Raw genomic sequence first — 14,584 nt, forward strand, 5'->3', positions numbered from 1 at the left:
GCCTGAGAGCAGCCCCCATGACCGGCCTACCCTCAGAGGTGGTTAATGAGGAAGTGATTTCGCCCTTACTTACCCTGCCTATAAAGCTCGTTTTGCATTAGCAGTATCTGTTTGGATCCTCATGTGGGTAGCGACTTTTGCCCCCCTTTGCAGATGCGGAAACTGAGGCTTGGTCACTTCCGGGGGGAGGAGTAGGATTTGCACCTCGTTTGCCCAGCTCCATAGCCCCACCTGTTCTGGGGCCTCCCCACGCGACCCTCCTGGCCCAGGCCAGGCTCACCTATGCTGCTCCCCAGGGTGACTCAGGCGGACCCTTGACCTGTGAGAAGAACGGACTGTGGACTCAGATTGGAATCGTGAGCTGGGGAATAGGCTGTGGCCGGCCCAACCGACCCGGTGTCTACACCAACATCAGTAGATACTTCAGCTGGATCCAGAAGCTCACGGCCCACAGCGCACCCAGGCCAGACCCCTTCCCACTACTGCTGCTCCTCCCTCTGCTCTGGGCTGCCCCACTCGTGTAGCTGACCTGCACAGCTGGCCCTGTAAGGGTGTAGGAGTTACCACAGCCCTGGACACATTCACCCAGGGCTGTGGACACCCCTGGACTGTCTGCTGGATCAGGCTCTGGTCCCTTCTGTCTCCTTTGCTAATAAACGTGTGCATTTTCATTGATTCCTTGCAGAGTGTTTTGTGGACTTGGGTGGCTTCCTGGACACTCTCATAGTCACTTATGTCCCATCCTCTCCAAGACCACTCCCTAATTCCTAATTTTTCTCTGCTGATCTGCACTATACATATTTTGGTTGCAAACAGGAGAACCCTCACAGGTTAGTGCAACCAGAAAGAATTTGTGGAAGGACGTTAGTAGCACTAGGGGGCTAGGAAGACAGGAGTGGGGTATTGTGGAGGACATACCCCCGAACACCCCAGTGCTCATCACACAGATGTCAGCTGCTCCTGGTCTTAATGCGGCCGGCCCCCCAAAGGCTGACCTGGGATTCGGACTGGGGTGCGGGTAGTTTATTTGGGAGGCGATACCAAGAAGCGCCAGTGAGGAGGGGGGACACTGAAGCGGGGAAGGAAGAACCCCATGACGTTTGCCTGAATGAGGAGGGTACTGAGGCGCCGTCCTGCTGGGCCCCTGGAGAAACCACAGGCTCCTGGAGGACAGGGATGCTGTGTGTGGGCACTTCTCTCCTGACCCCACAGGTTGAGGGTTGTCCTGGTGGCATGGGTGCTCCAAGGTACAGCAGGTCCCGGTGAGGACGCCAGTGCCTCAGGAGCTGCTGCAGCACCACAAGGGGGCCTGATGGAGGCGGGCAGCACCAAGTGTGTCCCAGAACTCAGCCTCAGCATGACCAGGGATCAGGCCAGTCGTAGGCCCATTCAGGGGCACCTGGAACTGCTCAGGCAGATCTGCGTTTTCACAAGATTCCCAAGTGCTGTGAGCTCAAGACGTGTGAGGAGCTATGGTTGGTCTAGATTTCTTCCCTCGGCTGCCCGCCCTACCGTTCCCTGCTGTGGAGAGGCAGGTGTGGGAGTCTTCAGAGGGCAGACCTTCCTGGTTTCTGCCCCACACCTGCCAGCAGTGCAGTTGTGTAGGGCCGTGGTCGGCAAACTGCGGCTCGCGAGCCACATGCGGCTCTTTGGCCCCTTGAGTGTGGCTCTTCCCAAGCCTTCGGAGTACCCTAGTTAAGTTAATAACAATGTACCTACCTGTATAGTTTAAGTTTAAAAAATGTGGCTCTCAAAAGAAATTTCAATCGTTATACTGTTGATATTTGGCTCTGTTGACTAATGAGTTTGCCGACCACTGGTGTAGGGCATCACACTTGGACTTCGTGCCCTGGGGCAGCCCTGTGAGGCTGGAGCTCCCCTCCCCCCCCCACCCCCCACACCCCCAAGCCCCCCCCCTTACACCCTGGCTATAAAGAGGAAACTGATGTTCAGTGAGGGGACAGGACCCGCTGGAAGCACCCAGCTCACAAGGGCCCGGGTCTCGAGAGCACTGGCCAGCCCTGGGGTCTGGGCTCCAGTTTGGGCCCGCCAAGCCGGAACTCGGTCCCTCAGCACCCAGCCCTGTCAGGACCCTGGGGCCTGTTCAGGTTTGAAGAGAGCTCCCAAAGATTCTCTAGAGCTTCCTGGCCGGACCGCAGCCCCCCTTCTCCCCCAACCTCACTGCCCTTGCTTGGCTGGGCTCCTGCCCGCCCCCCCCCCCCCCCCAGCACCCTGGCCCAAACCAGACTTCTTTTGAGAATTGCAGGTGTCCCTTTCCTGCCACCTTGGAAGTGCTGCTCAAAGCATCTTTGTTTGAGGCTGGACAGGTGAAGCCGCAGCCCCTCCCTGGTCTCCTTAATTACCCCTGGCAGGGCCCGCCCCCTCCCGGCCTTTTAAGCCCCCACATACTCCGCCAGCCCAGTCAGCTGGGAGGGACCAGGCTGTAAGGGTGAGAGCGGGGTCCAGGGGCTGGCAGGGCGGGTGGGGGCAGCAGTTGGGCAATGGGAATAGAGGGTGGGGTGGGGCTTGCCTGGAGGCCGAGGGTGCCCAAGTCTCAAAGGGGTTGGGGGCAAGGGTGTTCCCTGGGGCCTGGAAGCAGACAGAGCCTGGGCCATGGGCGTAAGCCTGAGACTAAACTGGGGGCTGAGGGAAGACAGAGCGGCCGCTGGGACACGAGTGCTCTGGGCTAGGACCCTCCTTCCTCTCTCTGCAGAGTCTACGCCCTGGGCAGGGCCACCTTTACCCAGCACAGTCCTAGAGACAGAATGAGGGGGGCTTCCTGCCCCCCGGTACTGCTCCTGCTGCTGCTGCGTGAGTGTGGGACAGGGGCTACGGGTGCTGACCACAGGGACCTTGGCTACCAGATGGCCCATCTCACCCCTCTCTGGCCTGGTTCCCATAGAGCACACCAGGGCAATCTAATCTTGGCTTCAAGGGTTCAGGTTCTCTCTGTCACTGACCTTGGGCTCTCCAAACTTGGATGTGCTGCTGTCTTCGAAATGGGTATAAGTCCCCACCTCACAGTGCTTTGGGGAAGGTTAAATTGGGTAACCAGTTGGACATAATCCCGGCACCAGGTTAATGCAACAGATTTGTTCCACCTTCCTTATCTGTAACCTCCCTTCCCCTCGCTCCGTTATCTGATACCAAATCCATAATCCAGTGCCTTCCCTACTTCCTCTTCCAGGAGTGGCCGGGACACTGGAGTCTGCAGGTTAGGAAGCCTCGGGTCCGCCTCCCCACCCCACCCACCCGCACCCCCACCCCCGAGCCAACCCCTACCTAACCTTGGCTCTAAGTCTCCCCGCCCCCTTCCCAAGCCTCCAGTCCTCCGCCCACCCTCGCCGCCCCCCTTGTCCTCTCGCAGCCTGCGGGCAGCCTCGTGTGTCCAGTCGGATCGTAGGGGGCCAGGACGCCCGGGCCGGAGAGTGGCCGTGGCAGGCGAGCATCCAGCACCGCGGGGCGCACGTGTGTGGGGGCTCGCTCGTCGCCCCCCAGTGGGTCCTGACCGCGGCGCACTGCGTCCAGAGGTCAGCGGCCAGACACCAGGCTCAGGCTTGTCAGGTCAGCGGCCAGACACCAGGCTCAGGCTTGTCAGGGGATGCGGGGATGGGGGCAGCGGGAGCGGGAAGCCAAGCCCGGGAAGGCGCGGGGACTGGGCCCGAGTGGAGGGGCGGCTGTAAGCGGCCCTGCTCCTGTCCGCAGGCGGGCGCCAGTGTCTGGGTACCGCGTGCGCCTCGGGGCGCTTCGTCTGGGTCCGGCCGCGCCCCGCGCGCTCTCGGTGCCCGTGCAGAGGGTGCTGCTGCACCCCGACTACGCGGAGGACGGGGCCCGCGGTGACTTGGCATTGCTCCAGCTGCGCCGCCCAGTGCCCCTGAGCTCCCGAGTCCAGCCCGTGTGCCTGCCGGACCCCGGGGCCTGGCCGCCGCCCGGTACTCCGTGCTGGGTCACTGGCTGGGGCAGCCTCTTCCCAGGAGGTGAGGCAGAGGGCGGGGCCGGGGGGCACGGGGGCCGGGGGGGGGGGGGGGGGCAGGCATTCCCCCCCTCCTTCCTCTGTCCCACCACTGCTTCAATCTGGGAATCAGTGCGACCTGCGGGCACCCCAAACCCCCCCCAGTCCTGGCCAGTTAGATCCTCAGGTGAGGCTTCTCCCTCCACCCCGCTTACTGCCACACCCTCTCTCATCGAGTCCCCCTCCGTCCCCCAGTGTCACTTCCAGAGTGGCGCCCTCTTCAGGGAGTACGAGTGCCGGTGTTGGATGCGGGCACCTGTGACCGCCTCTACCATGTAGGCACCAACGTGCCCCGTGCTGAGCAGATAGTGTTACCAGGGAACCTGTGCGCGGGCTACGTCCAGGGCCACAAGGATGCCTGCCAGGTGCGTGAAGCTGCCTCGAACCTCTGAGTCCATGCTCCTGTGCCCAGCAGCCTACCTCCCTTGAACCCAGGACCAAGGAGGTACCACCTCCAGGTTCGGCATCCTGGCTCCCAACCCAGATGTCCCACCTGGGGGACTGGAGCCCTAGGACTACGATTGTAGCCTTCAGAGGAGGGGACCTAAGCTTGCCTTTCTCCTACAGGGTGATTCTGGGGGACCCCTGACCTGCTTGAAGTCTGAGCGCTGGGTCCTGGCGGGCGTGGTGAGCTGGGGCAAGGGCTGTGCTCTGCCCTACCGTCCAGGTGTCTATACCAATGTCGCCATGTACAGCCGTTGGATTCAGGCTTGTCTCGGCCGCTGATGTGGTGACTCTGACTTGGGTTGCTCAGCTACTTGGTCCCTCTGGGGACCTGCACATCCCCCAACCCTTCTACTTCTCACTTGAGGCTCAGAGACCCGATAAAGCTAAGGAGCCATCTCTCCATTCAGCTGTCCATCCCCTACCTTCCTCGGGGCTCACCAAACCTGAGCTGCCAGCCCCGCTCCGGAGCCTCCCATCTGTGGGGGTCTCGCACTCCTGCCTCCCCTTCCTGCTCATTTATCCTCCTCAGCTCCAGCCAGGACTGGGCCTGGGCACCCAGCGACGGTCAGTGGCATTCCCGGTTTGGCCTGTGTGCCCCTCTCTCTGGAGGAAGTCAGGGAGATTCGAAGTGTAGAGGGATTCAGCACCAAGAAGATGGTTCTCCATCACCAGCTTTGAAGATGGTGTAGGGGTCGCATGGCAAGGAACTTGCAGCCGCCTCCAGGAGCTGAGGGCAGCCTTGGCTGACAGGCTTTGGGGAAAGTGAAATCTCAGCACCGTGACCGACAGGAACTGAATCTGGACACCTGACCAAGCCGGGAGGCGAATTCTTCCCCAGCCTCCAATGAGAGTCCACTCGGCCAGCCCCACAGAGCTGTGATTTAGTAAATTTGTGTTGTTTAAAGCTGCTATGTTTGTAGTCACTGGTTACACAACAATAGGAAATGAATCTAGATTTTGCCCCACCGCAATGAAGATACCTGGGGGGAGGGTAGGCCTCCACCAGGCTCAGGAATCTGGACCACCTGGCATCATGCCCTCTGCCCAAAAGGGGCCAGGAGCCCCCAGGCAGGCCTGGCTGGAGTTTCTGCTGTTGTTTCTGTCATTACCCCACCCATGCCCTGTGGGAGTCTGGGGCTGGGTCCTAGCCTTGAACAGAACCCCCACACCCAGGACCCCCAACACCTGAATCTGGAGACTGGCTTAGACCCTTTACAGCTCCATGCCCACCTTCATGTGCCTGGGACTGGCCATCTCCTCATCCCCAGCCCAAGGACACCCATTCTGTAGCTAGAGCTCAGTTTCTAGAGCTGCAGGAAGAACAAGAAACTGAACAAAACCTGGAAAATCCAAAGCCTAATCTTTGGAGTTGACGGCAGCAGTCGGTAAAGAGGTAATGGGAAGGCCATCATCAAAGGTGCAGCCTGGTGGGGGAGGCCCAAGTGCAGCTGCCCCCACAGAGGCCTAAGCCTTGTCTTCCTCCCTTCTCTTCTCCCAGGAGAGGAAGTGGCTGCACCAGGTGGTCTCGGCTGGGTTGCTGTAGGCCAGGCCAGGCAGTGTGAGTCTACGGACCGGACCGGGGCAGCAGGGAACTCCAGGCTGCTCTTTCCCCCAGTCTGAGGGCCATCCATCTGGGATAGAGCTTGGCTGTTTCTTGGGGGGCATCAGGGACTAGGGTGCCCAGAACAGGGTATGGCTGTGGCAGACCAGCCTGCAAAAGGCTGTGGTCACATCTGCGGTGGAACCCAGAGGACCCCTGTGGGGTGATGTTGGCCATTCTCCCAATTCTTTCTCAGTCTGAAGCCAGCCAAGGGATGCCTCCCAAAGCACTGAGATGGGAACAAGCCTGGGCTGGAGCCAGGGTTCCTCAGCCTTGGACCTGCTGTGATTTTAGTGATGGGTTCCCATTCAGAGTCCAGTGTTTCTAAAGTGCAACCTGGGAGTGGGGTAGGGGCAGGAACTGGGCAGAGAAGGGAAGGGCCAGTGAATGAGAAGAAATGCTACTCCTGGTCAGGCTCTTACCAGGAGGCTGGGCCACTGTGCAGGGGGCTTTACTGGACTATCTCTGGGTTTTTCACTGAGGCTCCGTGAGGTAGGTTTGTTCTCTCATTTGTCAGGTGAGAAAACTGAGGCCTGAAGTCATGCAGCTGGTAGATGGTAGACTGGGATTTGAACCCATGTGGTCTGATTCCAGGGGGAGCTGGGAATGGTAGAGGAGGGATTACTCCCTTTGCTGTCTTCACTTCTTCCTATGCTGATATTACGGCCTCCCAGCCCTTCTTCTTGGCCTATTCCTCGTGTGGCAGCCTTGTGGGGCTTGGCAAGTTGCAGCACTTTTCAGCCTCTAGACTCACTGGCACAGCACCCTGTACTGCAGCATCCTGTCAGCAAGGTCAGTTGAGAGTGGGGGGAGGGGGAGCTGGCTGTGCATCTGCTCCTGGGCCCACCATGGCTGCACAGGGGATGCTAGTCTCTTGTCCAAGGCAGGCTTTTTCTAGTTGCCCACCTACTCCTGTCTGTGGTGCTACAACCAGATGGCCTTGTCTCTCCCAATACCGACTCAACCTCATTTCCCCACCCATCATCTGAACTGGTAACAACTGCCTTATCAAGGCTGTTGGGAGAGTCAAGTTGACAGCTACAGCAATCATGGTGTTGCCTACTGAGCACGTTTGCTGTACCAGGCATGGGTGGGCTCTTCATTTCCCATTCCATGGGTGAGAAACAGGCCTTGAGAGGGTAAGTGACATGCCCTAAGGTGCACAGCAGGTAAGAGATGGAGCCAGAATTGAATTTGGGCAACTGACTCAAATTCCATGTCACTTCCCTTTGGAGATTAGTTAGTTGTAAAACACTACAAATGAGAGGCACACTAATAACCAGTGGTCATTTATAATTACTATTTATTAATCAATGTTAAAAAAATAGACAGGAGGGGAAGGCCCACCAAGGCCAAGACTCTGCAGGCTTACTTTGGAGGGTACCTGTCACGAGCGTTGGGTAGTTTGGGCAAGGGGGCAGCAAGGTCCAGGCCTTTCTGGGCAGAGAAGCCAGAGCAGCTGGCTAGCCAAGTGACCTTAAGATTTCCATTCTGTCATGGCCTCTAGGAGGGAGGACATACATACACCAAGCGAGACCACAGAGCACAGGGGTTGGGGGTGGTCAGCCCGTTCTCCTCTCAAATTGCACCCCCACCCCATTCCTACGGGTACGAAGTATCACTGCACTGAACGACAGGATGCCCGCAGTCACCTCCTGCAACAACCGACCAAGTGGGCAGAGACCCCCCTCTGAAGGGAAGGACTCACTACCTCTCCAGGCCAGGGGACCTGAGACAGTTTCAATCAGACACATCATTACCCGAACCCTGGCACTGTGCTCTCTGTGCATTAGTTCATTAATACTCCCAAATATCCTAAGGCGTCCCATCGTATATTCTCTTCAAGGATGGAAAACCAGGTGCAGGCTCAGTGCCTTGCCCAAGATCACAGTTAGTAGGCTGGGGCTCGGACTCGGTCTGCTGGAGGAGGCTGGGGACAGGCATGATTCTCAGGGGGATGGGGTGGGGGCTAAGAGCGCTGTCCCACCCCCCAGACCTCCAGGGTGACTCCTGGTGAACGTCAGCTGGGACACCAGCTGGGCGGACAGGTCAGCTGGTCTACAGGACGGTCTGCAGGACAGCCTAGCTCCAGACAGATGTGCTCAGGCTGCAGGTCCTGTCCCCGCACCCCGGACCCCGTCTGCACCCGCCTCACTCTGGGAGGTCTGCTGGCTGCCTTCTTAGCCCTCCCCTCCTCAGCAGCACAGGAACTTCAAAGCCTCCAGCGCTCTGTTCACAAAGATGCTGATGTGAAGGAAACTTTCAGGCTGGCCAAGGACCTGCCCCACCACATCCTGACTCAGGGGATGAAGCCCAAGGGGAGGTCAGCCTGGGCCTGGCGGGCTAGCAGGGAGCCGCTGCTGCCTTGGGGCCCAGGGACGGGAGAGTCAGAGGAGAAGGGACTTCAGAAGGCTCCCGAGGAGCCGGGAGAAGTAAAAAATACCTCCAGTTCGAGTTCAGGAGACATCTGTTTAGTGCTAACTCTTGGAGAGGCTCTACAAAGTCCCAACGGTTACTTTCCCATCTTGAAGAAGAGGAAAGTGGGCCTTGATGAGTGAGGTTAGCTGCCCAAAGCTGCACCGTCAGCGCTGGAACCAGGACTTGAATATCCGTTGATTTGAGCCCAGAGCCTGTGCAGCGGGCCACCAGCTTGATTCAGGGCCACGGCGGCAGCTTCCACGCACTCACATCGCAGCCCAACACCTGCAGAGCTTTTGCCGCCCAGCGCCATTCACTGGCTCCTCTGGGACACACACCGGTGCTGACCCTGGGAGTGGATTCAGTAGGAGAAAAGCCTCCATCCCTTGCTCTAGTGCAGTGGTTCTCAACCTTCCTAATGCCGCGACCCTTTAATACAGTTCCTCATGTTGTGGTGACCCCCAACCATAAAATTATTTTCGTTGCTACTTCATAACTGTAATGTTGCTACTGTTATGAATCGTAATGTAAATATCTGATATGCAGGATGGTCTTAGGCGACCCCTGTGAAAGGGTCGTCCGACCCCCAAAGGGGTCGCGACCCACAGGTTGAGAACCGCTGCTCTAGTGTGATTGCAAATGGGAGTGACGCAGGGCAGGACCAACGCGGAGGAAGGACAGGCTGGGCTGTGGGTCAGTCTGCCCCCGTGGACAGGCAGCCAGGGAAGCAAGGCTACAGGCCCTACCGAGGCCAAGGGGACCTGGGCAGGAGGCCGGCGGACGCTCACGGCCCTGGGGCAGGGCCCGCCCCTTCCCTGCGGCTTCTGCCCGGCCCACCCCCGGACCCCCGGGCCCGCAGCAGCTTCCTAGGGCCATTACAGGCCATAACGCCCTGAGCCGGATGAAGCGGACTCACACCTGAGGCGGGGCAGGGAAGTGCGGGCAGTCCTCCTATAATATATGGACCTATATGGTGGCTGGAAGGCCAGCATTGAAAAGCTCCTCCAATGGCCGCCGAGAGCCCTTGGAATCATGCGTCAGGCCCCCCCACGCGGCAGCCCGGGTCTCACTGAGATGCTCATGCTGCCTCCCCAGCGACCCAGAAGCGTATCATCCATTCACTCTTCCTGGGTGCGGGAGTAGCCACGCTCGTTAGCTCGGTTCCCATAGCAACGAGAGAAGGCTGGCCCGCATCCGGGCCTCCCGCTGCCTGATCCAGACGGGACCTCGCTTTGCCACTCCCAAGATGGCGCCGTCCCAGCGACGTCCCTCCGGCCTACGACCCCTGCCGACTCCCACCACCTCCGCCACCCCGCGGGGATGACTTGACGGGACAGGACAAATAGTGACGCACCGTCGTCAGGTTTGAGAGCCGCTTTTTAGTACAACAAAAATGCGGCCAGAGGGCGGGTCCCCTCGGAACAGGGCCCTGGGGGACCCCCCAAAAGACCCACGAAAGAGAGTGGAAAATACCTTCATGACCTTAAGGGGGAGTAAGGCATTGCTTCCTTTAGAAAAAGACTTGGGGATGGGGACTAGGCTAAAACCCAGGGAAAACGAGGCCCCCGGCCCCCCGGGGGTCCGGGGGGGGTTGGGGCTTCCCGGCTGATTGCCGGCCCGCCTGCCCCCAGGGACGTGTTTCCTTATGATTCCGGGGGCCCCAAGGGCCACCATCTTTCCCGGGACGCCCAAGGAGTCGAGCACCGGGGTTCGAGCTGGAACGCCATCGTTGAGGGCATTTTTCAAGGAGGCCGCCCGACGAGCAGCGGCTGTACAAAGGTGCGGGCCCCGCCGGTTTCCGGGGAGGGGCGGGGGGCCTGGCGGAAGGGCTGGGGGCCCGGGGGCGGCCGCTGCCCCGGAACCCGCCTCCCCTGAGCCCTGGTCGTAGGGCGCCCGGAAGGCGGCGTCGTTGATGTAAACAGTAGTGGACGCCGCGGGCTGAACCCTCCCCCCACGTGGGGCCGTGTTCGAACTCGGGGAGATGAAGCAGCGAGAGCCTCGCCGCACCTGAGGTCGCGATGGAGGAGGGTGTGGAAGGCGCGCGCCAGGCTCCGTGCTGAGCGCCGGGGCCGGCATCGCCGCTGATCTTGCAAACGGTCTATCCGCGCCGCGCCGGCTCCGGACATCCCTGCTCTGTTGTTAAGGAAACAGGCTCGGCAAGGTGGCCACTTACGAGCCCAAGGTCGTTGGCAGAGCCAGGGTTTGATTCCGGATACCCTCACCCCTCTGCAGGCCGTCAGAGCCACACTGACCCCCCAGACACTCCGTACAAAGAAATGGTGCTCGGACGAGTCCGGTTGAGTCCGGTCCCGCCAGCGCTTCACAAAACTGTGATTACTCCCCAGCCTTGCTGATGTTATAAAAGCTCCCGCACCCCCACCCCTTCCTTCTTACAACCAGCGAGTTATTTAGCAAGGATGGCTTGTGGTTTGGGGTTTTCACGGCAATCGGGTGTGTCAGCCCCTGATTAAAGTCTCTGGAAGCATGAGGTCCCTCACGTGAGTGGCTGATACCGACTGGGGCTTCCCTGCCAAATGCATGCCTTCACTCTGAGACCTCCTGCTGGGAATTCCAGTAATTCCCATTTTACAGATAAGGAAACGTCACATCAAAAGTTTACTTGGTCCGGGGTGGCAGAGCTGGGGTTCAAACCATGTCTGCCTGTGGCCAGGTTGAGTTAACGGGCTCTTAAAATTAGATTCGCCCTAACTTGTTTGGCTCAGTGGATAGAGCGTCGGCCTGCGGACTGAAGGGTCCCAGGTTCGATTCCGGTCAAGGGCATGTACCTTGGTTGCGGGCACATCCCCAGTGGGAGGTGTGCAGGAGGCAGCTGATCGATGTTTCTCTCTCATCGATGTTTCTAACTCTCTATCCCTCTCCCTTCCTCTCTGTAAAAAACCAATAAAATATATTTTTTAAAAAAATAAAATGAAATTAGATTCACCTGGAGTTTGGGAACAAACATTCCAGAGCCCTACCTTGGGAGGTGCCAGTTTGGAAGGACTTGACTGTGGCCCTGGGAACTTTGGTTAACTCTGTGGTGGTCCTGGGCCCTACTATGGGCTGTCTCTCTACCCTTTCTGACCCCCTCTGTGGTTCTTGACCAGAGAAGCCTTTGGGACTTGACCCGCCTGGAGCCTCTCCTGAAACCCTGCCTGCCTCTCTCCTCAGGATGACCAACTTCTGGATGACAGCAAGACCCTGGGCGAGTGTGGCTTCACCAGTCAAACAGCGAGGCCCCAGGCCCCAGCCACTGTGGGGCTGGCCTTCCGGGCAGGTGAGAGGGGCAGCCAAGCCAGCCAGGGCCCGACAGCCAAAGTTAAGGGGGTCATCAGGGAGCCTGGAATTACTCTTCCAGGACAGTGTTTTCCCAGCCCACAAACGTCAGGCAATATCCTGTGACTGTATTTGTTACCTCGCAAACAAGATGCTTGTAGAAATTGGAGCCTATTTCATGAAGGATTCAAAGGTCCCTATTGACGATACCAGTTTATATTTACAGGGGACTTTTTTAAAAAAAATTCCCATCCCCCTTACACTTCTTCCCCCTTTGGCAACCATCAGTTTATTTATGCGTCTGTTTTGTTTCATTTATTCACTTGTTTTGGTTTTTTTTTTTAGATTCCACATATGAATGAAATGATAAGGTATTTGTTTTTCTCTGTCTGACTTACTCCGTTTAGTATTATACCCTCTAGGCCAGTGATGGCGAACCTTTTGAGCTCGGCGTGTTAGCATTTTGAAAAACCCTAACTTGACTGGTGCCGTGTCACATAGAGAAATTTTTTGATATTTGCAACCATAGTAAAACAAAGACTTATATTTTTGATATTTATTTTATATATTTAAATTCCATTTAACAAAGAAAAATCAACCAAAAAAATGAGTTCGTGTGTCACCTCTGACATGTGTGTCATAGGTTCACCATCACTGCTCTGGGTCCATCCATGTTATGGCAAATGGCAAAATTTCATTCTTTTTTATTGCTGAATAATACTCCATCGTGTGTGCGTATGTCCACATCTTCTGTATCCATCTATTGATGGACATCTAGGTTATTTCCATATCTTGGCTATTACTAGTAATACTGCAGTGAACAAAGGGGTGCATATATTTTTTCATGTTTTTGTTTTCTTTACATAAATACCCAGAAGTGGAATTACTTGGTCATATGGTAGCTCTATTTTTAATTTTTTCAGGAATCTCCATACTGTTTTCCATAGTGGCTACACTAAGTTTACAGTCCCACCAACAGTGTATGAGGGTTCTTTTTTCTCTACTTACTCACCAGCACCTCTTGTTGATTTATTGATGATAGCATTCTGACAGATGTGAGGTGATAGTTCATTGTGATTTAATTTGCGTCATTAGTGATGTTGAGTGTCATGTTTGTTGGCCATCTGTGCGTCCTCTTGGGAGAAATGTCTGTTCAGGTCCTCTGACCATTTTTTTTTTAAAGACTTTTTTTAAAAAATATTTTATTGATTTTTTACAGAGAGGAAGGGAGAGGGATAGAGAGCCAGAAACATCGATGAGAGAGAAACATTGATCAGCTGCCTCCTGCACGCTCCCCACTGGGGATGTGCCCGCAACCAAGGTACATGCCCTTGACCGGAATCGAACCCAGGACCCTTCAGTCCGCAGGCTGACACCCTGTCCACTGAGCCAAACCAGCCAGGGCTAGCAATGTTAATTCTAGACAGTGTTTGTGATTTTTAGTCCAATAGTCTTCAGTCCAGTAGTTAAAATAACTGCTTTCTTGTTTAATTTCAAACATTTCTATAGGACACAGTGTTGCTTTGGGCTCAGTCCAAAGGTTATTTTGCCTTAACATTCTAAAGATTTGAGGCATAAAACATGCAAGGCCGCTCCTTCTGCATGTCAGCTCTGGCTCCATTTAGTTTTGAAAAGTTTTCACCATTGAGTATGAAATTACCTGTGGGTTTGTAATATACAGCCTATACTATGTTGAAATATGTTCTTTCTATACTCACTTCATTGTTTTTGTCATAAAAGGATGTTTAACTTGTCATACTTTTTCTGCATCTATTGAGATGATCATATGGTTTTTATGTTTTGTTAATATGATGTATCACATTGATTTATGGTTGTCCAACCATCCTTGCATCCCTGGGATGACCCACTTGGTCATGGTGTTTAATCCTGGTTTGCTAATATTTTGTTGAGAATTTTGCATCTATGTCCATCAAAGGTATTGACCTATACATTTTTTTGGGGGCGGGGAGGGTAATGTCTTCGTCTGGTTTTGGTATCAGGGTAATGCTGAATGAGTTTGGAAATGTTTCTTCCTCTGTTGAAATAGTTTAAGGATACGTTTAATTCTTTGAATGCTTGGCAGAATTTACCGGTGAAGTCGCCTCCCACTGCAGGCGATAGGCGTGGGGTGCGATCGCTTGGCTGGCCTGGGGCTCCGCAGAGGGAAGCCACTGGCCGGGTAGCCTGGGCCTCCCTCTAATGTATTTTTCATTTCAGTTATGTATTCTAAAGGTGTGCTTGATTATTATACTTGACTAGAGGCCCGGTGCACAAAAATTTGTGCACTGGGGGGGGGGCGGTCCCTCAGCCCGGCCTGTGCCCTCTCACAGTCTGGGACCCCTCAGGAGATAACGACCTGCTGGCTTAGGCCTGCTCCTGGGTGGCAGAGGGCAGGCCCAATCCCTAGGTGCAGCCCCTGCTCTGGCTCAGAGCATGGCTGATTGGGGAGATGGGGCGCCGCCCCCTGTCATGCACAGAGCAGGGCGGATTGGGAGGTTTCGATGCCACCCTCAGTCACGCTCAGGGTGGGGCCGATTGGGAGTTTGGGGCACTGCCCCCTGTCACACTCAAGGCAGGGTCGATGGGGAGGTTGCGGCGACACCCCGTCACGCACAGAGCAGGGCCAATCAGGGGGTTGAGGAGCTCCCCCCTGTCACTCACAGAGTAGGGCCGATAGGGGAGTTGGGGCGCCGCCCCCTGTCACGCACAGAGCAGGGCCAATCAGGGGGGTTGGGGCTCCGTACCCTGTCACGCACGGAGCAGGGCCGATAGGGGAGTTAGGGCACCAGCCCCCTGTCACACACAGAGCAGGACAGATCAGGGGATTGGGC

The 14,584-nt window shown here is 56.4% G+C and overlaps 4 protein-coding genes across 4 annotated transcripts in view; 3 read left to right on the forward strand and 1 right to left on the reverse strand.

Annotated features, from left to right (window-relative positions):
• LOC102425007 (serine protease 41-like) overlaps positions 1 to 652 on the forward strand; it is a 7,028-nt gene extending 6,376 nt beyond the window's left edge. The window contains exon 6 of the mRNA XM_014448798.2: positions 297 to 652. Coding sequence (XP_014304284.2) covers positions 297 to 524 — 228 coding nt within the window. The 3' untranslated portion in view covers positions 525 to 652. The remainder of the gene's footprint in view (positions 1 to 296) is intronic.
• Positions 1 to 8,933, reverse strand: part of LOC102424692 (testisin) — a 26,996-nt gene extending 18,063 nt beyond the window's left edge. Inside the window, exon 1 of the mRNA XM_023747599.1 lies at positions 8,503 to 8,933. The gene's annotated coding sequence lies outside the window, so the exon portion shown is untranslated. The remainder of the gene's footprint in view (positions 1 to 8,502) is intronic.
• PRSS33 (serine protease 33) lies at positions 1,313 to 5,252 on the forward strand. The gene is made up of 5 exons (XM_023747600.1): positions 1,313 to 1,379; positions 3,368 to 3,530; positions 3,706 to 3,977; positions 4,208 to 4,377; positions 4,580 to 5,252. The coding sequence occupies exons 1-5, from the start codon at positions 1,313 to 1,315 to the stop codon at positions 4,736 to 4,738; spliced, it is 831 nt and encodes a 276-aa protein (XP_023603368.1). The 3' UTR covers positions 4,739 to 5,252.
• The window catches only part of ELOB (elongin B), a 12,191-nt gene continuing 5,304 nt past the window's right edge, over positions 7,698 to 14,584 (forward strand). The window contains 4 exon segments of the mRNA XM_023747601.1: positions 7,698 to 7,731; positions 10,109 to 10,182; positions 10,184 to 10,253; positions 11,647 to 11,754. Of these exon segments, the coding sequence (XP_023603369.1) occupies positions 7,698 to 7,731; positions 10,109 to 10,182; positions 10,184 to 10,253; positions 11,647 to 11,754 (286 nt within the window).

Source organism: Myotis lucifugus, unplaced genomic scaffold, assembly GCF_000147115.1.
Source record: "Myotis lucifugus unplaced genomic scaffold, Myoluc2.0 scaffold_925, whole genome shotgun sequence".
Taxonomy (NCBI): domain Eukaryota; kingdom Metazoa; phylum Chordata; class Mammalia; order Chiroptera; family Vespertilionidae; genus Myotis; species Myotis lucifugus.

Bases quoted from the DNA above. Each gene is read 5' to 3' on its own strand.
- PRSS33 (XM_023747600.1), top strand. From the start codon at position 1,313: ATGGAGGCGGGCAGCACCAAGTGTGTCCCAGAACTCAGCCTCAGCATG. The intron at 3,531-3,705 runs GTCAGCGGCCAG...TCCTGTCCGCAG, and splicing joins GCGGCGCACTGCGTCCAGAG to GCGGGCGCCAGTGTCTGGGT. The intron at 4,378-4,579 runs GTGCGTGAAGCT...TTTCTCCTACAG, and splicing joins GCCACAAGGATGCCTGCCAG to GGTGATTCTGGGGGACCCCT.